This window comes from Phycodurus eques, chromosome 11 (assembly GCF_024500275.1).
Source record: "Phycodurus eques isolate BA_2022a chromosome 11, UOR_Pequ_1.1, whole genome shotgun sequence".
Taxonomy (NCBI): Eukaryota; Metazoa; Chordata; class Actinopteri; order Syngnathiformes; family Syngnathidae; genus Phycodurus; species Phycodurus eques.
In genome coordinates this window covers 16,895,292-16,919,004 of record NC_084535.1, presented here as the reverse complement: position 1 = coordinate 16,919,004, position 23,713 = coordinate 16,895,292, and the positions used below count along the sequence as shown (strand labels likewise).

General features: G+C 39.5%; 1 protein-coding gene across 4 annotated transcripts in view; it reads left to right on the top strand.

The window, feature by feature from the left end:
• Positions 1-23,713, top strand: part of macrod2 (mono-ADP ribosylhydrolase 2) — a 459,456-nt gene that overhangs the window by 298,414 nt on the left and 137,329 nt on the right. For all 4 annotated transcript variants that reach the window (XM_061690718.1, XM_061690717.1, XM_061690716.1 and 1 more), the window contains exon 7: positions 20,931-20,961. In XM_061690718.1, the coding sequence (XP_061546702.1) occupies positions 20,931-20,961 (31 nt within the window). The remainder of the gene's footprint in view (positions 1-20,930; positions 20,962-23,713) is intronic.

The following is a 23,713-nucleotide window of genomic DNA, read 5'->3' as shown; positions in this document are numbered from 1 at the left end:
CTTCTGAAACAACAAATTTGCCCAAATTACCTTTAATAACATGTTATTATTATATATTATTTTTAATAATTATGTTCATTTATGTGAGACACTGATCATGTTAATGGTTTCTCATAATAATTAGAAAACAGATAAATATCAATATGTAACACTTTATTTCTATATATCTCTGGCAGTGTTTAAAGTTTCAAATAATAATTTCTACAACATATCTAGAAAATCACAATGTCCCATGCCTGGTGAGTAATTTGTTGAACAGGCCTACAAGCACCACGTTAGTGTCTCCTGTTCAAACCACTCCCCATAACTTTATCAACAAAGTATATTATTATTATTATTATTGCAGTTTCACTCAATGCTACACAGAGCAAACCTTCATTCTTACATCCACTGCTGACCAATAATAGAAAAGAACTGTCATTTGGCTTATTGTGCATTTTGAAAGGGAACGTGAACTACAAATGTGAAAGCACCCTAATTTTCAATGCAAGCTGTTTGACATGAATGATCTTGATATTATAAGCTTAACATGTTAGCTTTAATCGCCCCCTGCCAGTTTACCACATGAATGAGTCTTACATGCAAGACTTCTTGCAGCTTTCATTTGAGACTTTTGTGAAGCCTGGCGTTGAACCCAACCTCACACTTGCCAGGGCCATGTCCATGAAACTGGAATTTCCTGGTGTATCACAAGGATTCATTTCAACAAGCCTGCACCCAATTATCCTTGAATCATAGTGTCCGCTTTAACAGATGTGTTTTGTCGGGGTAGAAGGTCTGTTAACTATGTTTTGACACACTGGGGACATACTGTCTCACTTTGGCTGTACACGTGGAATGTTTTCATTAGACAAAATCAAAGAGAATCTTCAATCAAGATGAATGACACTTATGTTTTTCTGTTAAAAGCTTCTACACTTAATAAGCAGCAAAAAGGGGTATGGCATCACAGGACATTCCATTAAAACATTTAAAGACACTTTAATGTGATGTATGTCTGTTTCAAATTCTGGTGCTTTCCCACCATTTTTATAGTTGTTACTTGCCTATTAAACATGAAAATTAAAAGCATGCATGCCTAATTATATCATCTACCCAGACTAATATTAAAACAATGGATTTACTATATATATTTAATTGTATTTATTTATTTATGTGTTTGTTTGTTTGTTTGTTTGTTTGTTTGTTTATTACTGGTACTGTACCTTGATGCATACAGTCATGGCCAAAGACATTGGCACCCCCTGTGCTTCAGTCAGATATTGCACCACTTCTCCCAGAAAACTTTTGTTTGCATCGGAACAACAACAAAAAAGCAAAGAAAATAAAAAATCTGATCATTCCACACAGAACTCCAAAAATGGACTCGATAAAATTATTGACACCTTATCGAAATTTAAAGCAATTGTATTGCAAGCATGCAATGCTCCTTTACTTTATAATTAAAAACACCTGTGGCAAGTAACAGGTGCTGACAATTTAGAAATCACACTTGCAAATTGAACTTTATGACCCTTGAAACCCTAATCTTCAACTATGACCCAAAGCACACTTCCAAAAATACCTAAAAGTGGCTGGAAGACCCAGTAAAACTTCCACAAAAAATTTTAATTTGACACACCACATAGAAGAATGTTGTTAACAAGTCTGCCAAATTTGAGCAAATCATGAAAAATAGAGCCCACCCTCTAGCCGCAGGTTTGTGTGGACGTGTCCCCTGAGTGTGCTCTGTGGACTCTTCAGCTGGTAGTCGTACGTGCCTGTGGCTCCTTGCGGCCCGGGCAGCCGCAAGTTGACTGTCATTGTGGCTATTAATCTGTCAACTTTCCCTGATTCGTTGCTGTTATGTGGATGCACACATGACACAAACCCAAGTGAGGTAGCGACTTATTGTATGATCTGACGCTGTACTGGCGTGCTCATTACCTCATTATCTTACTAGCCAAATATCTCGTTAGCTCACGAGCTAGTTAATATACAGTTATCGTTCCCTGAAGTATCTCCCTTGTTAGGGCCCCCGTACCAGACCATAGGAGGTTACTCGAGCCGCTGGAAGGCTGGCGCGGCGCGGGGAGCTGTTCGATTAGTTTTTGGCCATGACTGTAGCTGTCCTCTGCAAAAGGTAAACAGAGCAGAATTTTACTTTGTGTTTTGCAAAACAACGCACAAGGAATACTAACAAGGATACCACTAAGATGTGGGGCAATGTGAAAAAAAACATCATTTTGGGCCACACCAAGTTATCCCCTCAATCTTGAAATAAGATTTTCACAGCCTCAATCATACATGACCCCTGAGAATCATTATCATTGACCTCCCCCATACAACAGCCATGCATTTAGATAACAGGTATTGAGAGCATTGGTGTACATTGTACTTCACATTTGGTGTATGTTGTATGTTTACAAATTTACATTCATCCATATGACACGTCCATCCATCCATTTTCCATACCGCTTCACAGTATCCATCGTAAATATACTTAGAGAATGACATTTTTGTTGTTGATTTTATCATTGTGGAGTCAGCTCCTAATCATTAATATTACAATTTGAAAATCAAAGTCAACTATGAGACAACTCTGCCTATTAAGACTTACATTTATATACTTTTAATTTTTTTATTTTTTCATGTTATCAAAACCCCAACAGTCTCGCTACACGCTGCAGTGATGATTTTAATCAGACACACCATTGTTTATGCTCATCTGTGTATTTTTTTTAATTACAATGCTATTACCTTCACATGTACCTTTGGAGCTTTTCTGCCATTGTTATCTCCCAAGGTCACAGCTAATGAGGGCTGACACACTGTGCCTGGCTGGAGCTGACTGACTCTCACTTTTAAACTTTCTCAATGCAGACCTACTCAGCAATTCAGGGCTGCCTTACTCAGGCTATGTGGAGATATTTCAGCAGTTATGCTGTAAAACTACTTTGTGTTTCTGCAGACTGAATAGGTTTAAGCGACATAGGTTTAAGTTGCTTGTTTTGGATAAGTGGTACGGAAAATGAATGAATTAATGAATTTATTCATATACATCCACCCATCCATCCATTTTCTGAGCCGCTTCTTCTCACTAGGGTCACGGGCATGCTGGAGCCCATCCCAGCTATCATCGGGCAGAAGGCGGGGTACACCCTGAACTGGTTGCCAGCCAATCGCAGGGCACATACAAACAAACAACCATTCGCACACACAGTCACACCTACGAGCAATTTAGAGTTGTCAATTAACCTACCATGCAGGTTTTTGGGATGTGGGAGGAAACCGGCGTGCCCAGACAAAACCCACGCAGGCACGGGGAGTACATGCAAACTCCACACAGGCGGGGCCGGGGATTGAACCCGGGTCCTCAGAACTGTGAGGCAGACGCTCTAACCAGTCGCACACTGTGCCGCCTATTCATATAGTCATTATAAAAAGTCATTTCCAAGACAAAAACTGTTTCCCATTAAAAATGTTTTGACAATCTTAAATGCCATTCAAGATAAGCTATATATTCTTCGACTGTGATCTAACACCGTAGTCAATTGACAGGTACTGTATATAATCAAGGCTAATCCGAGCTGCTCATTCATGCCTCTTAATCTTTGCTCGCTCTTCCTTTAGCACACTCAACTTTGTGGCTACTGTTGTGGCTAGCTCCTGGCTCATTGGTGTAGTATGTCTTGCTGGAATCATACTGAAATTACAAAATCAACAGTCTGTACAACTGTAGTGTTGGGCACGGCATTGGGAAATTCTTGAGTTTAAATCCAGTTCAATCCTACTGTATATTCTCCTTGGTTCTCTTAACACTCTTCAAAAGTTGATTGCTTTTCGCTCTTTAATGTCTCTTGACAATTCATCCTTAAAGTTTATGGCAGAAATTTTAATCATGAGTTTTCCCCAAAATTGTGGTTGCATTTCAAATTGTATGGCATTTGGGACATGGGTACGCCTATATAATACAGTGAACCCTCGTTACTTCGCGGTTCGACTATCACGGATTCACAACTTCGCGGGGTTTTTAAGTTATATATATGGACATTATTTACAATACAGTACCCATCTTTATTTTTGTATTTAATTTTAATTGTTCCTGCTAAGTAGTGTGCAATAATGTGATATCCTATGATATGATTATCCTATGAATAATATGATAGAGAGGGTTTTAAAAGGTCAAAATACACGTTAAATAATTAAATCAATATGGTTTCTCTACTTCGCGGAAATTCGCTTATCGCGCCCAGTCCTGGAACCTAACTCCCGCAATAAACAAGGGTTCACTGTAGTGCAAAACATTTTGCAGCTAGTGTATACCTGACACCTGATGTTGAATAAATTTCAAGGTAATATGTAAAACAAACATTATTATTAGTCTTAAATTGATATAAAGTTGACTGACTATATTTATTTCGAGTGATTTGGCAGATTAATTGTTGCTTTCATTTTTAGCCTTGTCGTAAATGTCACATTCACGTTTCATGAGTGATGCTGTGACTAAGTATTGTGTTATTAAATCCAAATCAAGCCTTATGTATCACATACAAATGAGCCTGTAAAATGCAAATATTTAGTCAACACACAATGTTAAATGAAGAGACTCCTGCAGAAAAGCAAGGGGTATATTTTTTGCACAGAGTGTGGGATGCCAGATAACCTCCTCATCTCACCCAGCTTAATATCTAATGTCACATCGAGACACCCCTGATAATAGCATCAGGCATGAAATAGATTCTAGGCCTTTCTCATTTTGTGTCTAAGGCTTTTCTCAGGAGAGCAACCAGCGTGAGATGGAGAGTGTAGGATGGTGCATAGTAAGTGTGTCTGATAGTATTATTATTATTATGTATTTTTTTTTTTTAAGAAAAAGTTTGTACCACACATCCACATACATCATCTCCACTTAATGGCCTGTGATCGTGGTATCTTTTGTGTGGATTGCATAATTCTTTGTTTGTACATGTCGACCTGTAGTTGTACGATGGCCTGCACTTACGCACTCGTCTGTACTGACCTCTCTAGGGGACAGACAATTTGAATATGGAACAAGCAGTTCATCACATAATTATCTTGACACAAGGTTGTCTTTTTTTATCTGGACTCAGCACACCTAATTCCCCCTGCAATTAAAAAAAGAAAAAAAACAAGCACACTGTAGTATTTTTCAATCAGTTATCCAGTGACGAAGCCCTTATGATCAAATTAAAGAGGAATAACTTGAGATAAGTGTACACAGATCATTTTGCCTTAATCAAGGCCATTATGAGTGTAGAATGTGAGCCATTATTGGCCCTCTACCCGCTGTTCACTGCAAGGTACAAGGCAACAAGGAATGTGTGTCGATCTGGCATAGATCAGGTATAATGACCTCAACAATAGCCTCTGACTGAGCTTTAATTATGAGCTAGATTAATACTAATTATGATTCTCTGTGTTTTTGAACCCTCCCTTCATTAATTATAAAGACGCCTTGTAGAAAAAGTGTAATCTGTGATCCCTATGATGATGTACATTTTCACATCTACCAATTTGTTTTGTACTGTCGAAACATGAGCCATCATTGCTCCAAAGTGAAGTTCTGCTCCAAAAACATGTGATGTATTTGGTACAGAGAAAATGGTTGTTCCAGTTTTAGTAACTAATTAATGCTTTATCAATATTAATGGTGAACTCCACATTTAGAAAATTGTAATTAGCTGCATTATCCTCTGGCCATTTGTGGAAAAAGTTATCTGTATAGTTCAAATCAAGCTCCGGCAACAACTCTCGTTTCTGACCAAGTGGTGAAATCTGCAGCTGTGACAAGGAAGTCATTGCCGGGCCAAACAGCAGATGAGGAGCCTACTCAGCATGCACTGCTTTTTATTCTGCTTGAAAAATAGAATGTGCTGGATAGATGGTGTCATAATTCACGGGAGCCACCTGGTGATTCCCTCAGCAGCATTGCTCTTTCCCTTCCGCCAGCTGCTCCCTGTACTCCCAATCAATCGATAGTGCCGCTACAATTCACCGTGACCTTGAGCGACGTGTCCCTTCTCTTTGGTCGGAATGTTTTTGGGCCTTGTCTCCCTAGCCATTCCTCCTCATTTAGAGACACACCTGTGCTCAGACCAAGATCATTATGCAGAGCAGCTTTGGAAATGTGCAGGATTTAAGGAACATTTCAGACTCATAGATTTTCCCTTTTATGCCAACTTTTCTGTCCTCAACCGTCCATTGCCTACCAGTTGTGCTCTCTTATTAGCACTATTATATAGTGTTTAAATAGGCGGGTATAAAGTAATTGCTCTGTCAATAATGTCCTGATTATCACATCTCTAAAAGATTATCCTGAGTCATTATCCTATTTTATTTTTTTTTTTTTATTTTTTTTTTTTTTTTCTCTTCCTTACCCGATCGGCTCAATAAACGACCTGGGCTTTCAATCGTAAATGTTAAACCTGTTCAGTATTTACGATTGCAAATTCTTAGTGTGGCCAACACCGACGACAGCCAAGACACAAACTCTGTGATTTTTTTTTTTACATGGAACGGAACGATGGCCAATTAAATAGCGACCTGAAGCGTGTTCCGTTGCTGGACACAAATACCTAGAGGTTAACTGGTTCTGTTGACTGTTTGTATAAGATTTCTGCCAAGTCATTGAGATGTTTAGCAGGTATACTTTTTATGCTTTTATTTTCTGGCAGTCTGTATGTCCTGTGGCAACATGCTGCTTCTCACAGATTTGTCTTAGCACTACGACAGACTTCTGGTTTGACGGAAAAGACAATTGTCAGTGGACATATTACACACATGGAAACAAATTGTTGTTATCCCTCTGTTAATGAAAGAAAACCCCACAGTGGTCACAGAAATAACTTGAATCTGACAAAAGTAATATTAAATAAAAATGTTATGAAAGTTAACCAATGAAAATCAGCTTTTGATTTGTGGTTCAACAGAATTATTTAAAAAAAAAACTTATGAAACAGGCCTGGACAAAAATGTTGGTACCCTTAACTTAATATTTTGTTGCACAACCTTTTGAGGCAATCACTGTAATCAAACGATTTTTTGTAACTTTCAACTTCTGCACGTCTCAATAGGTATTTTGGCCCACTCTTCAAGAGTAAACTGCTCAGGTTTGAAGGGTGCTTTCTCCAAACAGCATGTTTCAGCTCCTTCCACAGATAGGATTTAGATCAGGGTTCATTAGAAGGCCACTTAAAAATAGTCCTATGTTTTACTCTTAGCCATTCTTGTAGAAAAGCTGTAGCAGCCCCGCTAACCGACATACCTACATGGCGGCCATGTTATGGAAGTCAACATTCCCGTCGAAGGCAATGCATGGACATTGAAATTAAGACGTCGCTTGTACCTTTCTCAACCGACTTTCATGAGGGTTACTGTTTTGTCTACGGCAAACCGTATGCTATCAAATTTTATGCAACCATATGCAGCACAATTTACCGTCTTTTGGTTATCTTGCTGTCCACACGCATGGAATGCAATCCCAACTTTGATCTCCCTAGTTTAGCGTCGTCGTGCTCACAGAGCTCAAAATGGGCATGTCATATCTAAATATACATACAGTATATGTGACTATACTTGTTAGAAGTGTAGCATATTTACTGCCATGAAGGTGATGATTATATGTTGCGTTGAAACCAGATGCGAAGCAAACATTTTCCACTGCGTCTTTGCATTATATTAGACGCGTTAGCTAGCTAGCAGTAGGTCGTAGGTAGCTGGGGCGGTGCAAAATATCGTGCAACAAGCATTCCCTGATTTGAACAGCGGGCAACCAGGGGAGGCTGGGCGACCATTCAATATGGAAGTGCCGTTTTTATGTTTTGTTTTGTTTAGTTTTTTAAACAATATGGTGTACAGAACCATGCACTTGCGTGGTTTTTACATCACAACATCCTGTTTTGGCTGTTTAATTGCTGTGACAAAAGCCTTTCAGACAAATATGCACTTTTGGACGATTTTCGGACGTACATTTTTAGTGGCCGAAAATTTGGTGCATCACTAGTTACATGAGTTGCAAAATATTAGAAATACAGTATCTAGGCTATATCAGTACCTACGTAACTACAGCCACACTAGTAAACATATTGTATTGTTGAAATATCTCTTTGACAATCTAGATCAAAATTGTGCATCACTCTCTTTGCAAAGGCATCCTATTCTGCATTTGCAAAGCTACAGCTTAAAGGTCTGTTGTTTTTTGCGTTACTCTGCATTCTGTACAAGGGAGTCTAGCTTGTGCTGGTGTCACAGGTAGTCTGTTATTTGGCCTGGAATGCTTGGTGAAATAAATCTCCTTGGGATTTAAAGGTGCATACTTTGATCAGCCTATCCTTCAGATAGCTTTTGCACTCAGCTCCAGCAGTGTTGCTGTTTCAAAACAGCGCTTTAACAGGCTAATACTTTATAGCCCTGTTCTTCACTGAAGTGTAAATGTGACAGAGCTATTTGAAGACGGGGACAAGCCGTGGGGAGCATTCTCAGCGACACTTTTCACATTCTGTAGCTCACCTGTATATCTATGCCATGAATAAAAGTTGTGCAATGTGACAAGACGGGTATATGGTGCTCTCACTCCCCTTATAGTCAGCAAGAAGAGTCCATAAGGTTTGGTGGGGTGATTGTTTGAGAGTTTGGTGTTGGTGATTGGGGCTGGGAAATCGGACCAAATTTACACACCAATTGATGAGTCATACTTTAAATTGTGAAAGCACCCTTTATGACATTCAACAGCTGTTCATTTTTTGATTGCAGTAAAATGGGGCACTAATAAACGCATTGCCATTGCTTCTGATCATTCCTTAAATAATAAACATGGATTAATTAGCGAGGGTTTTCAAAAAGAAAATAACTTCGTCCAGCATGAGTGCTAAAATAATGGTGAGTCATCCTGTCAGTTTACACATTGGGGACATGTACTAAATCGTATTGCAATGTTACAATTTTGACCTCATTTCACTGTAGTTAATATAATTCATTGACAACCTTCTGTAAATTCAAGCTTTTTGAGTAACCCATAAAATGTGTTTGCCTAATTAGAAAACCTAGCATGCTGTCCTACAAAACTCTTCTAAATTCTTGAGTAACATGCTTTAATATTTCATCTCGGTATGACCAAAGTTTTGCTTCGACAACAGTGTGTCCCTTAAATCTGCAGTTTTCAACCCACCAGTTAACATTAAAATACTAATATCTGTACACGAATAGTTAAACATTATTTCTGCAATAACAGTTTACTGAGAAAGCTTTGACTCTAGTTCCAGAAAACCACAGCTAAAAGATCAAGAAAATATTAATTAACTCCCTCACCTTTGCAGATCTTCCATTAGAGACAAAGACTCAAAACACCTAGGTTCTGTGTCATTATCTTTCTATGAGTGCAAGGAATGCGGTTAGGGACAGCAACCTTTGCCCATGAGAAAATAAAATACATATGGAAGTGAGCCGGCAGGATGACTAATAGCTTGCTGTTTGAACCACACGTCCATCTCAGCAAAATGCCTGCTCTCTCAAAGTGAGCCATTATACAATTATCAATGAGCCTGCCTCGCCTTTGAGTTCGCCCAGCGTTGAGGACTTAACACCCTAAAAAAGAATTTGTAAAAGCTGTGTGGAGGCTGTCTTCCGTTATGCCCAGAATAAGGATAAACTGTGCACAAAGGAGACTGTCACTCCTCATGTCCCTCCTGTCCCTAATCCCTGCACTCCTGAGTGTGCCATTATCAGAGCTCATATCTCAGCAGGAGAATGCCCCCCAGGTCTGCATAGAGGGAGAACTGACCTCCTCAGAGCTACTATGTCCTTGGACCAAAGTAATTTTCAAGGCCTAGAAACATTGGTGAAAAAATTCCCTATATTGACCTTTAGCTTTCATGCATTGTGGACACTCCCCGAGGCACTGTAAATCACTTCAATGAAGTCGTAAAACCTGGACTGTATATGTATCCATGCCTGCTGTACTAAAAGCCTACTTTTGCAAAATTGTGCACCTAAAAAGTATATTGAGCAAATAGGGTCATACCTATGTAATGTCTACAGTTAATTAGTGTTTGTTGCTCTTTACCTCTGGCCAAACTCAGAAGCATTGCTCTATGTTGTTAGGAGCTTAAAATGTGTGCTTCACTGGGGCCAAGTCTGCCCACGGAATACATGGATAAGCAGCTCTGCTTTAAATGCAGGTTCTTCACTCCGTGCTAGTGCACTATTTATGCATATGAGCATGTCGTTTAAAACTGTGTTCTAAAGACTGTTTGGTGAGTGGGTTCAAAATCGTGTTATTTACTCATGGTACTGCAACATATCTAGGTTTTTCAGTCCAGTGTTGAAACAGTTTTATCTGTAATTAGAAGGAATATATGACATGGGAGGCGGCACAGTGAACGACTGGTTAGAACGTCTGCCTCACAGTTCTGAGGACCGGGGTTCAATCCCTGGCCCCGCCTGTGTGGAGTTTGCATGTTCACCCCGTGCCTGCGTGGGTTTTCTCCTGGCACTCCTGTTTCCTCCCGCATCCCAAAAACATGCGTGGTCGGTTAATTGAAGACTCTAAATTGCCCGTAGGTGTGAATGTGAGTGCGAATGGCTGTTTGTTTGTATGTGCCCTGCGATTGGCTGGCAACCAGTTCAGGGTGTACCCCGCCTCCTGCCCGATGATAGCTGGGACAGGCTCCAGCACTCCCGCGACCCTTGTGAGGATAAGCGGCTCAGAAAATGGATGGATGGATATTACATGGGGATTTTTTGATGCCATATTAACTGGGGAAAAAAACAACAACTACCATGTATTTTGCTGTGGATTAAATACTGATTGGGAAAACTAAAATGCAAAAGTCAAAAGAAAAGGCAACAATATCTGTTTCTAGTAAGGGGCACCTCTATTTTAATTTGTCTGATATGCAGGCTTTTTATAAAACCCTTCTCCTATTGTTGCATCATATAGGGGTCCACATAGACCGTGTATTAATGGGGCTGTGCAAATGGGATCAACCACCATCCTCTTTGAGGAACCAAGCACATGGAAGGAAATCCACAGAACACTTTAAGCAAAGAGAGTTCATTAAGTCCATTAAATTCCGAGTTGACCAAAACATTCCCGACTTGAAGCCACTGAGTAATTATTCCTGAAGTGAAAGACCAGTGAATAAATAAACCCACAGAGTGTGATCTCCTGAATGTTTTCAAATTGTATTTAATTTTTTATGATTAAAAAATTCAAACATTCACTTTTTTAATTGGAAAATGTGTCACAATTGTAGAAATTTTTTTATTTATTATATTTAACATACTTCCGAGGAGTCACAGTTAAATTATTGCCACAGAATTTCAGGTTTGAGGTCGGTCCTTAATAAATCCGGCTGTACAATGCTTTGGATAACAATATTGCATGTTAATGTATACAGTACATTGCAGTTCCATGTAATTATAATCTGTTTGCTACTTAAAAACATAGGGGATGTATGACGATTACTGGGAAACATTTATGTCTCTTCCAGTTCTTTTGTTCATTTATTGTCTGTCATTACTGTTGTGTAGTTGTCACTGCACAGGAGGAAGCCTGCATAACAATAATCTTTATCTGTTGGTCATTAATATTCAAAAACCTAGAAAAAAAATTCTCATTCTCTTTTTGTTTGTTTGTTTTTTTTTTGTTTTTTTTTTGCTTTGTTTTTTTGTTTTTCCTGAATGATCCCTTGATTTTCACCCAAACTGTCACAACTCAAAGTTGTGTCAATTGAACCATGATGTGTAAATGCAGCCTAACATTGTTTTGGGGGGGACTTGTATAGTAGTACTGGTTTCATGTAGAAATTTCCAACATCAGACTCTGAACATTCAATTGGAAATCTGCTCAAAGTGTGTGTTTTAGTGATACTAGAAATTACCATTTAACACAATTAAAATTGCTGGTGTGTGGCGATACCATTATAGGATCTCAGGAGTAACTATTTAGGTGTGATATTATATTTTATAAAATGGCCATCTCTCTGTGGCAGCAATCTGAGCAGACTTCCCTGTTCGCGGCCCACTCCTCCAGGTCTAGGCATTCCCAGGTATTGTGTGACACACCTGCAGAGTTATAGGTCTAGGTCTGCTCCAGTGTCTCCTCATTTGGAGACTGGAGGCATCAGAGAGAGATGTCAGAACTACCTCAAATATCTCGTCTCGAGAACTGGCTTGTCTTGATTTGGAGGATCAGCAGTTATACTCTGAGGCCCTACCAGATGACAGAGATCCTTACCCTATCGTGTGAGTATGAGCCCAGACCCCCTACGAAGGGAACTCATTTCTATCTCTTGTATTTGCGATCTTGTACTTTCAAGCAATACCCAAAGATCATTACCGTAGGTAAGGGTTGCAACACGGATCAACGGGTAAACTTCACTTTTTTGGCCCATCTTTCTGATAGAGCAACCACATCAGTGCAGACGTGACAACGATATGTCGATCACGCACACTATTCTTTCCTTAGTCGTGAACAAGATGCCATGATAGAGTACTTTGACTCCTCGACTACAAGCATGACTCACTCAACCTGGAGGGTGCAATCCACACTTTTCTGATGGAGAACCATAAGTTCCAATGTAGAGGTGCTGATCAAAATTCTGCCCGTAAAACAATGAAGAGAAGCAGGAATAAAGGGCAGCCTTGACAGAGTGCAACATCCACTACAAACAAGTTCAACTTAGTGCAGGCACTGGGAAACCAGGGGTGTCAAATGTACGGCCCGCAGGCCAGAACCAGCCCATCACATTCAATTGTTTGAAGATTGTTTAGCTTGTTAATAATTAACTTGTACTGGATGTACTTGTGTGTTGGCTGCAATGACGTGTCAAAGTTTTGTCAAACCAGGTACAGCACACTAAAGTTGTATAAAAAGGCATGTATTAGATATAAAATTGCATATTGGGTTAACATTATGCAAAATGAAACACTGAAGTTCCTTCAAGGGTTTGTTTAAGAATATTGGTCGGGATGTGCTGACAGTGAGTGAATGTCTCATTGGAAAAAACTAATTACTGTAATACTATTGAAATTGCAATTGTTTTAAAGAAATTTCAAATTGCTCATGATTTGCAACAAGATAATAATAAATATTTTCCTAATATAGTTGTAATTATTTGCACCAAAACAATGGGAAAATGTTGGAATGTTGAAATTATTTAGAGCTTATCAAACCACAAATATACTGGTCCGGCCCACTGAGATCATAATGGGGTGAATGTGGCCCTTGAACTAAAATGGCTGTTGCCAGTAGTTCCGGGCCTCAGACCCCATAATACTGGAAAACCCCTCCCAGAACTCTGCAAAGAACACGTTCAAATGACTTCAACTCCACAAAGCACACATGGTTTCGTTGAGCCAACAACTACATGCACCCTTCTTGAAAAAAGGAGAGCGCTAATTCCAATGCCGAGGTAGAGTACCCTGACCTCCATGCAATATTACCTATGCAAGTCTCCCCCCAAAAAAGAAAGTTTCGAAGAAAGATTAGCTTTTTTTCTCAGGACTGCAGGACTATGTCTAGCAGGACTTCTCATAATTACATTATCTATTCACAATCTACTACTGCTACTTATCTCTTTTGCCAGTCACGTTTTTGGTTTAGGTTGGTCTGTTCAAATGAACAGACCAGACCAGTAGTCTCAAATGCGCAGCATAAAAAAAAGGAAAATAAGCAAGACATGAACATCACCCCCCTACTAATGCTGTTGTCGTTGCTAATATCCTTACTATATTGTGTTTTCCTGTACAGTTTATTTCTTACTACCATATGCAAAATAAGCCCCTACATGTGGTGCTCAAATAATTTTTATCTTACCACGTGTTGAATCATCAATACAGTTTTATTTTCAATTACTACACTGTAATTCTTGCACCAAGTAAAGATAAATTAAAACCTACACTTCAAGGTGGGGTTTCTGGATTAAATCATTTTAATTAGCACTTTTGTCACTTCCATGACTCTAGCAAGGCATTTCCCTTTACCAATACCATGTGAGCATTTTCAGGTATCCTCGCAATAATAATTAATATGCAATGTTCAGCAGGGTGGCATGGTGGATGACTGGTTAACACATCTGCCTCACAGTTCTGAGGTGGTTTTTGTTCTCCCTGTCTCTGCGTGGGTTTTCTCCGGGTACTCCGGTTTCCTCCCACATCCCAAAAACATGCATGATAGGTTAATTGAAGACTCTAAATTGCCCGTAGGTGTGATTGTGAGTGTGAATGGTTGTTTATATGTGCCTTGCGATTGGCTGACGACCAGTTCAGGGTGTACCCTCCAGCACACCCGTGACCCTAGTGAAGTTAAGCTGTATGGAAAATGAATGAATGAATGAATGAATGTTCGGGAGAAATGCATATGTTTTACTGAAAGGAGTGCACTACATCTAGTCTCCACGTGTGCTGTTCTGTCTCTTCAAATTTCATAGTGGGGGTTAGGATTTTGAAGCCCCATTTTGAAATGTTAGACACGTTGGAAGCAAAACTGTGTAATTAGTTGCCATATGACAGACAAAGTGTGTGTCACAAGCAAAGTTTTCACATTGCTAGACCAGAGACCTTTTTATTATGTGATTAAACAGGTTGTTGGAGTTGATTTATGGAATAAAATAAAATAAAATGTCTCATAAAAATGCTTCTAATGATTTTACTTTTCATTTTAATGAACCGCCAAGGAGTCATCTACTACTGTAGAACAAATCACAGGTCTATATTTGAGGATTATTAATAATTCTAACCATCCATCTCCATATGCTGCTAATCTGCCCTGAGATATCTTGAAGCATGATATCAAGTGTTTCATATTCATCGTGACATTTTAATCACAGTGGTTTAGTCCATGTTTGTTGTTCACTTGCAGATATGGGACGGCAGCATGATGAAGACAGTTTAAATACATATCTGTCATGGTCTGTGTTTTGGTTTGGGTTGTTTAGTTTTTTTCATCTTTTCCTGTGTTCCATGTTTTTTATGTCTTGTGTGCTCATTTAGTTATTGTGTCCACCTGTTCTCGTCAACAGTCTACCTTATGTCAACCAATCAGCTCCCTCCAGCCACCCGTGTCTTGTCCGGGTGTTCCTCGTTGCTTGTATTTAGTTCCCTGGTTTCTTTCAATTCTTGTCGTGTCATTGTCCCTGTCTGTGTCACGTCATAGTCGTCTGTCGTTTCAGTAGTCATGTTTCCAGTTGTAGGTTTATTCAAGCGTTTCTTTGTTACTTTGGTTATCAGTTGTGGGACTTTGATTTGTTTGCTTTTTCCATGTTTCTTGTTTGCCTTTTTTGGAAATTAAATATAATTTGTTTTCCATAATATCATCAAAAGGTTCAGAGAATCTGGAGAAATCACTGCATGTAAGCAGCAAGGCCGAAAACCAACACTGAATGCCCGTGACCTTCGATCCCTCAGGCGGCACTGCATCAAAAACCGACATCAATGTGTAAAGGACATCACCACATGGGCTCAGGAACACTTCAGAAAACCAATGTCAGTAAATACAGGTCGGCGCTAATCTGCTCTCTAATGCTGCTTATTTCAGCAAGACAATGCCAAACCACATTCTGCACGTTTTACAACAGCGTGGCTTCATAGTAAAAGAGTGCGGGTACGAGAGTAGCCCTGCCTGCAGTCCAGACCTGTCTCCCATTGAAAATTTGTGGCGCATTATGAAGCGTAAAATACGACAAGGGAGACCCCGGACTGTTGAACAGCTGAAGCTGTACATCAAGCAAGAATGGGAAAGAATTCCACCTACAAAGCTTCAACAATTAGTGTCCTCAGTTCCCAAACGTTTATTGAATGTTGTTAAAAGAAAAGGTGATGTAACACAGTGGTAAACATGACCCTGTCCCAGCTTTGTTGGAACGTGTTACAGCCATAAAATTCTTAAGTTAATGATTATTTGCTAAAAACAATAAAGTTTATCAGTTGGAACATTAAATATATTGTCTTTGTAGTGTATTCAATTAAATATAGGTTGAACATAATTTGCAAATAAATGTATTCTGTTTTTATTTATGTTTAACACAACGTCCCAACTTCATTGGAATTGGGGTTGTACAAATGAACCATAAACGTGCAGAAAATGTCTACCCAAATCTGTGTCGCTGTATAGGCAATCCGATATGGATATTTGACAACGCACAGTCCCCTTTTTTTCCATAGTGGCTTTCTTTTGCCTTTCCTTTTTACATTTTATCTTCAGTGTTTCAGAGGCATTTTCACTTTGAGATCCCCTATGAAATACCACTTTGATAGATGAAGAGTAAATCCTCACAGCCCATGCTTTGATCCTTTTTATACCCACCTGTAATTTTGTCTTCCGAAATGCGAATTACTTAAAATAGTACATGCCATGGACACCTATTCTACATTTACATGAATCACTCATTGGAATAATCAGAGGCCCGGAGGCATATATTCTATTTCTCAGTTGTATATGTCGAGTTTCAAATCAAGCATTTGGCTAGGATGTAAGAAATTAACATATTTGTCTTTATTTTTCTTCATTTATTCCACTCATCCATTTCAGGATTCCATAAAAAAGGGTTTTTTTCCCTTCATTTTATAATGCCAGTACCTTGTAACAAATACAAAAACGTTTCACAAGACCATTCTCATCATGTCATTGTGGGAACGTAGTAAATGTAAAGTTCAAAGCTTTAAAAGAAGCTGTTGTTGGCCTATATATATTGTCAACATAAAATCTGTGTCCAAGTACTGGGGTCTAGTACCAATCAAAATACAAATTCTAAAAAGGACACGTCGTTGCCTGTTTTCCTGCCAACATTTTTATCATTCATATTCAGATACTCACAGAGAGGTTAAATGAGAATATAATGACGAAATTAATTTTGCGTGAATCTGCATGTATATGTGTGTGTGTGTGTGTGTGTGTGTGTGTGTGTGTGTGTGTGTGTTCGTGTTCGCTGGCTTCAAGCCGAAAACAATGTTCAAATTTGGTCAAGTTAAAAAAAAAATTCACAGATCGGTACTATTGGTCAGTCCCCATGTGGGTCTATTTTTTATTTCTTTATTTTTATTTTTAAGTTATTCACCAATGTAAATAGTTGAAAATAGCTTTCTCTCTTTGACGAAGCAATGTTCATGGCTCAACAAACATGCTGTTGTTTGCTTTCCTGAAAAGTTAAGCTTTTGGAGATGTGAGGATTCTGCCTGACCCCAGACTTTTGAGCTACTGAAGTTGTACAGTACATCAAGCAAAAATGGGAACGAATACTACCTACAAAGCTTCAACAATTCGTGTCCTCAGTTCCCGAATGCTTAGAGTGTTGTAAAAAAGGAAAGGTGATGGTAAACATCCCTGTCCCAGCTTATTTGGAACATGTTGCAGGCATGAATTTCAAAATGAGTGAATATTTAGGGAAAATAAAAAGGTCCGGTTGAACATTAAATATCTTGTCGCTGTAGTGTATCTAATTGATTATAGTTTGAAAAGGATTTGGAAATAATTGTATTGTGTTTTTATTTACATTTTACACTGGAATTGGGGTTTGTAAATACAGTACTTACATACATGCGTACAGTACATACATACAAGGTATTTACTCAGAGTCGGGCAACATTTGTTGATATCAAATGTGTGGTAACATGAGCACACCCTTGCTGCTGTGATAAATAATCATACCTTCCATCTGCAAATAAGCTAGAAGGCTTTAAGCTGCAGGCAGAGCACCCTTGGTCCAGTTGTATTTGCTCAGCCAGCCAAGACGAGGTGTTCTCCTGACAGAAGTCACTGTGCCCATGAAAGGTTTTCTCCACTTTACCTGCCTGCTCATAGCTATTTCGCAGCCTCTCGTTCACATTCATTCATGTGATGGTGGCAACTACTGTACAGCTGGACTGCTGCACGTTGCCTGAGGTTGAGCCATCTTTATTGTGTTATGTCCTGTTGCAAAACAAATGACTGGAAGTTGCAGGGTGCCATAGCGCCACTACAGTTACTTTGTTTCATGAAAACAGTTTGTTCCTAGCACCGGTCATACACCGAAGTCAATATAAAAAATGCTTTAATAGGACAATTTTTACAATATTAAAATAATAAGAAAATACACGTCAATAATTATGTATAAAAGGTCTGCAATTGTTCCAAGGTACCTACCGGTGTATCTTTTCCCCTCTCAGAAAGATCCTTGCATTTTGTGTAAGTGAATGGAATGAATGTGGCAGTTCCCATCTACTGAATGTTCCTGTATCAATGTGTCCATGACTATATATGACTTGCACTCACTAACTTCAAAAACATTTGAAACACCAGTGAAGTCATGCCTACTATAATCACAGTATCTACCTTTTGTCATTCTTCATGCATTGGGAGCTAAAGAAGTGTGCAGAAGTGCTGAGAGAAAAGGTGTTCCACTTTAAAATGATGTGATAGATTCGGGAGGAGCCTCGGAAACAGAATAATTTCCCAAGTGACCAATTTCTGAGCACTCCCTAAGCAAAGAGAATCATCAACAAGGCAACATGTCAGGCACAGCCTCATGCCAACACGGGCCGACATGCTGACTCACTTCTAATGAGCAGCCGCAGATAGAAATAATAACCTGAAGGAGGAATCATAGGTCATGACTGTCTATATACTGCTGCCTGTTCTAATTAACTCTGGACCTTCACATGGCGTAAACATATCTACAGGTATGTATGCTAACAACTACACCGTGCATTGTTGTTTGAAAACAATGAAGAAAAGTAGGTTCTGTTTTACTAAGCTTACGCTATCGAGCAGCGTGACTTCTTGGACTTACCAAGACACATTTGAGTGCAATGCGTTACTGTTGAAGCTCCTTGGATCACATGGCCCGGACAAGTGATATTGTTCTTCACATTACATACTGAATATATCCTCCCTTAGCCAGGAACTCAACTACACTTTATATTTTATGCATACGCATGCGTCATTGCCGCAGTTTTTCATATATTAGGAATCTATTTAGCACAAGTTGAAGAGATAGACATGATGCCCTTTAGCAAACAGACCACATTGACACTGCCTGCTGAGAATTTGTTTGGGCTTGAGGCAAATACAGTCAATATTGCAAATGCACTAACTGACTGAATACATCCTCCATAAATGTCTGTCTTTTGCTTTGACTGTCCACAAATATAATTGTGTTGTTTGTGGTAGAGTTGGAATATCTAAGTAGCAACATTTCACTATTTTAAGTGAACACAACTTCATCATCTGAGACCCTAACATTAAAAATGCACACTATTTTATTTTTATTTTTTTGTGTGTGTCTGTATTCTTCAGATAATTAATCATGTTGTACCTCAATTGCAAAATCTTATGGGAAAATGCCATGGGCAAAGCTTGGTACAGCATTGAAACAATGGCCATGCTTCATCATCTGTTGTTTGTGTCAGAGTCAGACAGTCACCTGGAAAGGTCAAAGCTACTTTAAAAGATTTAAATCTCCCGACAGAAGAACAATTTAACTTGACAGGTGGAACCTTAGAACTGGTAAATTTGGATACAAACAGAAGGACATTCCTCTTGGCTTAAAAGAACATCCAATTTCCCCATTAGGTTCCAAAGTTTTTGAAAAAAAATAACAACTTTAGTTTTAATACATTTCTGATCTACTGTAGGTTACAACGTGTAACCATTATGCCTTTATTACCTTTATGAAATGTGACTGGATATTCCGTGTTATTGCTTTAGCTTTGTCATATTTTGTATCAGCCATATACAACTCTGAAGAGTACTGTTATGACTCTGGTGCCAAGGAGATGTCAAAGGTGGTCTAGGAGAAAGCTGATTTGGGGTAACGATGATGGCGGAGTCTGTCGTTTTAATAACATTCCAATGTATAATCTTAAATGATGTTAGAGTTCTTACATTGATTTGATGAGTTGTTTTGCGTACTGCTGGTTAAAATTACACATCCTTCATGTTACGGATATGTTGCTGTTAAAGAAGTGTGCAATGCTGGAGAGTACACAAGCTAAACTGATTAGAACTTGAGATATTGCCAATGGGATTTGTTGTTTATGTCAGGAGAGAGCCGATGCGCAAAACAATATACCAAATTCTTAGCCTTTTTTACTTTAGTAGTAAGTAATTTTATTTTGTGGAGAAATACAACCTCAAGAGTATTAGTCTGTGAACAGAACACAACAAAAGTCTAAAAGCTTATACAATAAAATAATTGTCATGGCGTTAGTGCCTTAATAAACAGGTAAACAATGCCCTGATCTTTGCAAAATATTTTATTTCCATGTATCCCAAATACCTGTGTAGTACCTGTGTTGTAATGGGCATCATTTTTAAATGAAAAACAAGCCATGGGCATTTTTGCTTACTCTTATACTACTGCACTATATATATTACTATATTAGTGGTTGTAATATTAATCCATTAGTTAGATGGTAGTGACATTTGTTATCTGTGTGTCATTTATTAATGTTTTGGTTGTTCATTATGAAGAAATGCAGGAACTAAAACACAAGTTCAGCTGCTTTTGAGGACAAATGGCACCTCTGAATAAAAAGAATCCCTTTACTGTTTATTAATATACTTATAAAAGATAAATGTGAAATAAGGACGCTCAGAGCAAGGCCTATGTATCATAATATATTTGCCGACACAACTAAAGAATAATGGAACTATTTTAAGCTATAGAGCCACGCTTGAATAATCTGTCTGCTGCAAAGTGCGACCAAGCAAGAACTATTAAATTGTGGTCACGTTTTAGGGAATGGTAACACAAGTGTATGCTACGTAGCCATTCCTGTTTAGCTTATGAGGAAACATTTGCATGTAAAAACATGTTAACGGATTTTGGGGGGGGTGGAGGGGGGGTTTGGAATTCAGCAGAACATTGTCAGTGTACAAAATATAATAGTTTGTCTCATGCTTGTTTATTGTCAATATGCTTTAAACAATGTTTCTTTGACTCTTTTCACAGGCCTTCCCATGTATCTCCACAGGAATCTATGGTAAGAGTATTTTCATTTTTTATTATTTTGTGTATCTGATGTTGGATGTTTTTCTTTATACTGTGTGAGAACTTCACCAAGCTAATGTGCACACATTATGGAACTTTAATTGCAAATGTAATTGTAACATGTGAATACTACATTTGCTACGTGAGTATATTGAGTATAGTGAGTATTTTAGAAGCAGCTCACCTTAGCAATGTTACACAGTCTCATTGGACCAGGTGGCCTCAAAGGATCCATGCAGGCTACGAGCCACTCTGCTCATTAAACAAAGTCACTTGGCAAATATGTCCAACTTGTTGACAGAAGCAGGCTTTGACGTTATCATAGCAAAAATTAAGAGTGAAACTACATTTTAGAACATAGTGTCGACTGAGAAGTATTTTCCTATTTAGATATTATATGCACCTAATGTTAAGTGTAATCGGTATGCCAATTTATTTTCACTAACGGTAGTTCATCAGCAAAGTGCTTCCATAATGCTAATTATTTTAAATTAATATGAATAATTTAAAGTGACCAAGATGCCAATTTTCCAAAATACTTGCTTTTCTCAAGGTTTCAGTAAAGTCAGTGTGAGTGCTAGTAAGTAGTAAATAGAATCTGGGACTTGTAAATGTTAGCGCAGTCATTGATCACTTTTTATTAACAGAACATCATGTACTACTGTACTTGTGGTGCAAACACTGTTCCCTCAGGCTATCCTTCCATTTACAGCAGCAGTAATGCGTCAGTGAGCAACAGTTAGATCAAAACGAGAACACATCTGATGCCTCATTGGCATGTCATCCAAAAAAAAAAAAGATGCAGACTCTAGTGTGATCAACGTGTGTAACATCAGTAAATGTGTACCTCACAAAAATGAGTACACCACACACGTGTTTTATTTCATTGTATTGTTTTGGGACAGCCAAAGTGTCAATATTTTGTGTGACCATCATTATTTTCTGCCACTGCCTTAACCCTGGCGGCACGGTGGACGACTGGTTAGAGCGTCAGCCTCACAGTTCTGAGGACCGGGGTTCAATCCCCGGCCCCGCATGTGTGGAGTTTGCATGTTCTCCCCGTGCCTGCGTGGGTTTTCTCCGGGCACTCCGGTTTCCTTCCACATCCCAAAAACATGCATTAATTGGAGACTCTAAATTGCCCGTAGGTGTGACTGTGAGTGCGAATGGTTGTTTGTTTGTATGTGCCCTGCGATTGGCTGGCAACCAGTTCAGGGTGTACCCCGCCTCCTGCCCGATGACAGCTGGGATAGGCTCCAGCACGCCCGCGACCCTAGTGAGGAGAAGCGGCTCAGAAAATGGATGGATGGATGTTTTGGGACATCACTGAAGAAATGACAGTCTGTGTAGGGTTTTTAAAACAGTGTAACTTTATGGTCACCTCAAAGCAACTCAGCACACAGCTATTAATTCCTAAATCCCTGGCAACAAAAGTGAGCACTTCCGTCACTGGACAGCCACATATGGCGCTTCATGGCAAATGACTCTTATTGTTGCGCTACATCAAGATGGGCTATAAGATTGAATACACCCTTAAACTGAACTGCTGCATGGTGGCCAAGCCCATACAGTGGTTGAACAGGACAGGTTCCACTCAGTACAGGCCTCACCATGGCCAACCAAAGAAGCTGAGTGCACATGCTCAGTGTCATATACACAACATTTCACGATGGAAAATAGATGTATGAGTGCTGCCAGATTTGGTCCAGAGGATGGGTGAGGTTTCAGCCTGTCAGTGTTCAGACCGTATGCTAAACATGACATTAAAATGATCTGCATCTTCGTTGTCCCTAAAGGAAGCGTCTTCCAAGGATAATGCACAAGCGAGCCTGCAAGCAGTTTGCTGAAGACGACCAGACACAGGACATGGAATACTGGAACCATGTCCTGTGGTCCGATGAGGCCACTTATTTGGTTCAGATGGTGTCAGGCATGTGTGAGGTCTCAGAGTCAAGCATGTGTGTGTCTCAGAGTCAAGCACGGTGGTAGCAGTGTAATGGTCGGGGGCTGCATGAGTGCTGCATGTACTGTGACATATTTAGGCGGAACTCCAACATTAAAACGACCCCAAACACACCTCCAAGACGACCACTGCCTTGCCAAAGAAGCTGAGGGTTAGGTGATGGACTAGCCTAACGTCTCCAGACTGAAACCCTATTGAGGGTCAGTTGGGCCTGCTCAAACAGAATGTAGAGAAGCACAGGTTCTCTACCATCCACCAGCTCTGTGATGTCATCATGGAGGAGTGGAAGAAGTTTTCATTGGCATCCTGGAAAACTCCATGTCCCTAGAGGGTTAAGGCATCCATCCATCCATTTTCTGAGCCGCTTCTCCTCACTAGGGTCGTGGGCGTGCTGGAGCCTGTCCCAGCTATCATTGGGCAGGAGACGGGGTACACCCCGAACTGGTTGCCAGCCAATCGCAGGGCACATACAAACAAACAACCATTCACACTCACATTCACACCTACGGGCAATTTAGAGTCTTCAATTCATGCATGTTTTTGGGATGTGGGAGGAAACCGGAGTGCCCGGGGAAAACCCACGCAGGCACGGGGAGAACATGCAAACTCCACACAGGCGGGGCCGGGGATTGAACCCCGGTCATCAGAACTGTGAGGCTGACACTCTAACCAGTCGTCCACCGTGCCGCCAGGGTTAAGGCAGTGGCAGAAAATAATGATGGTCACACAAAATATTGACACTTTGGCTGAAATTAGGACATTTTCAAAGAGGTATACTCAC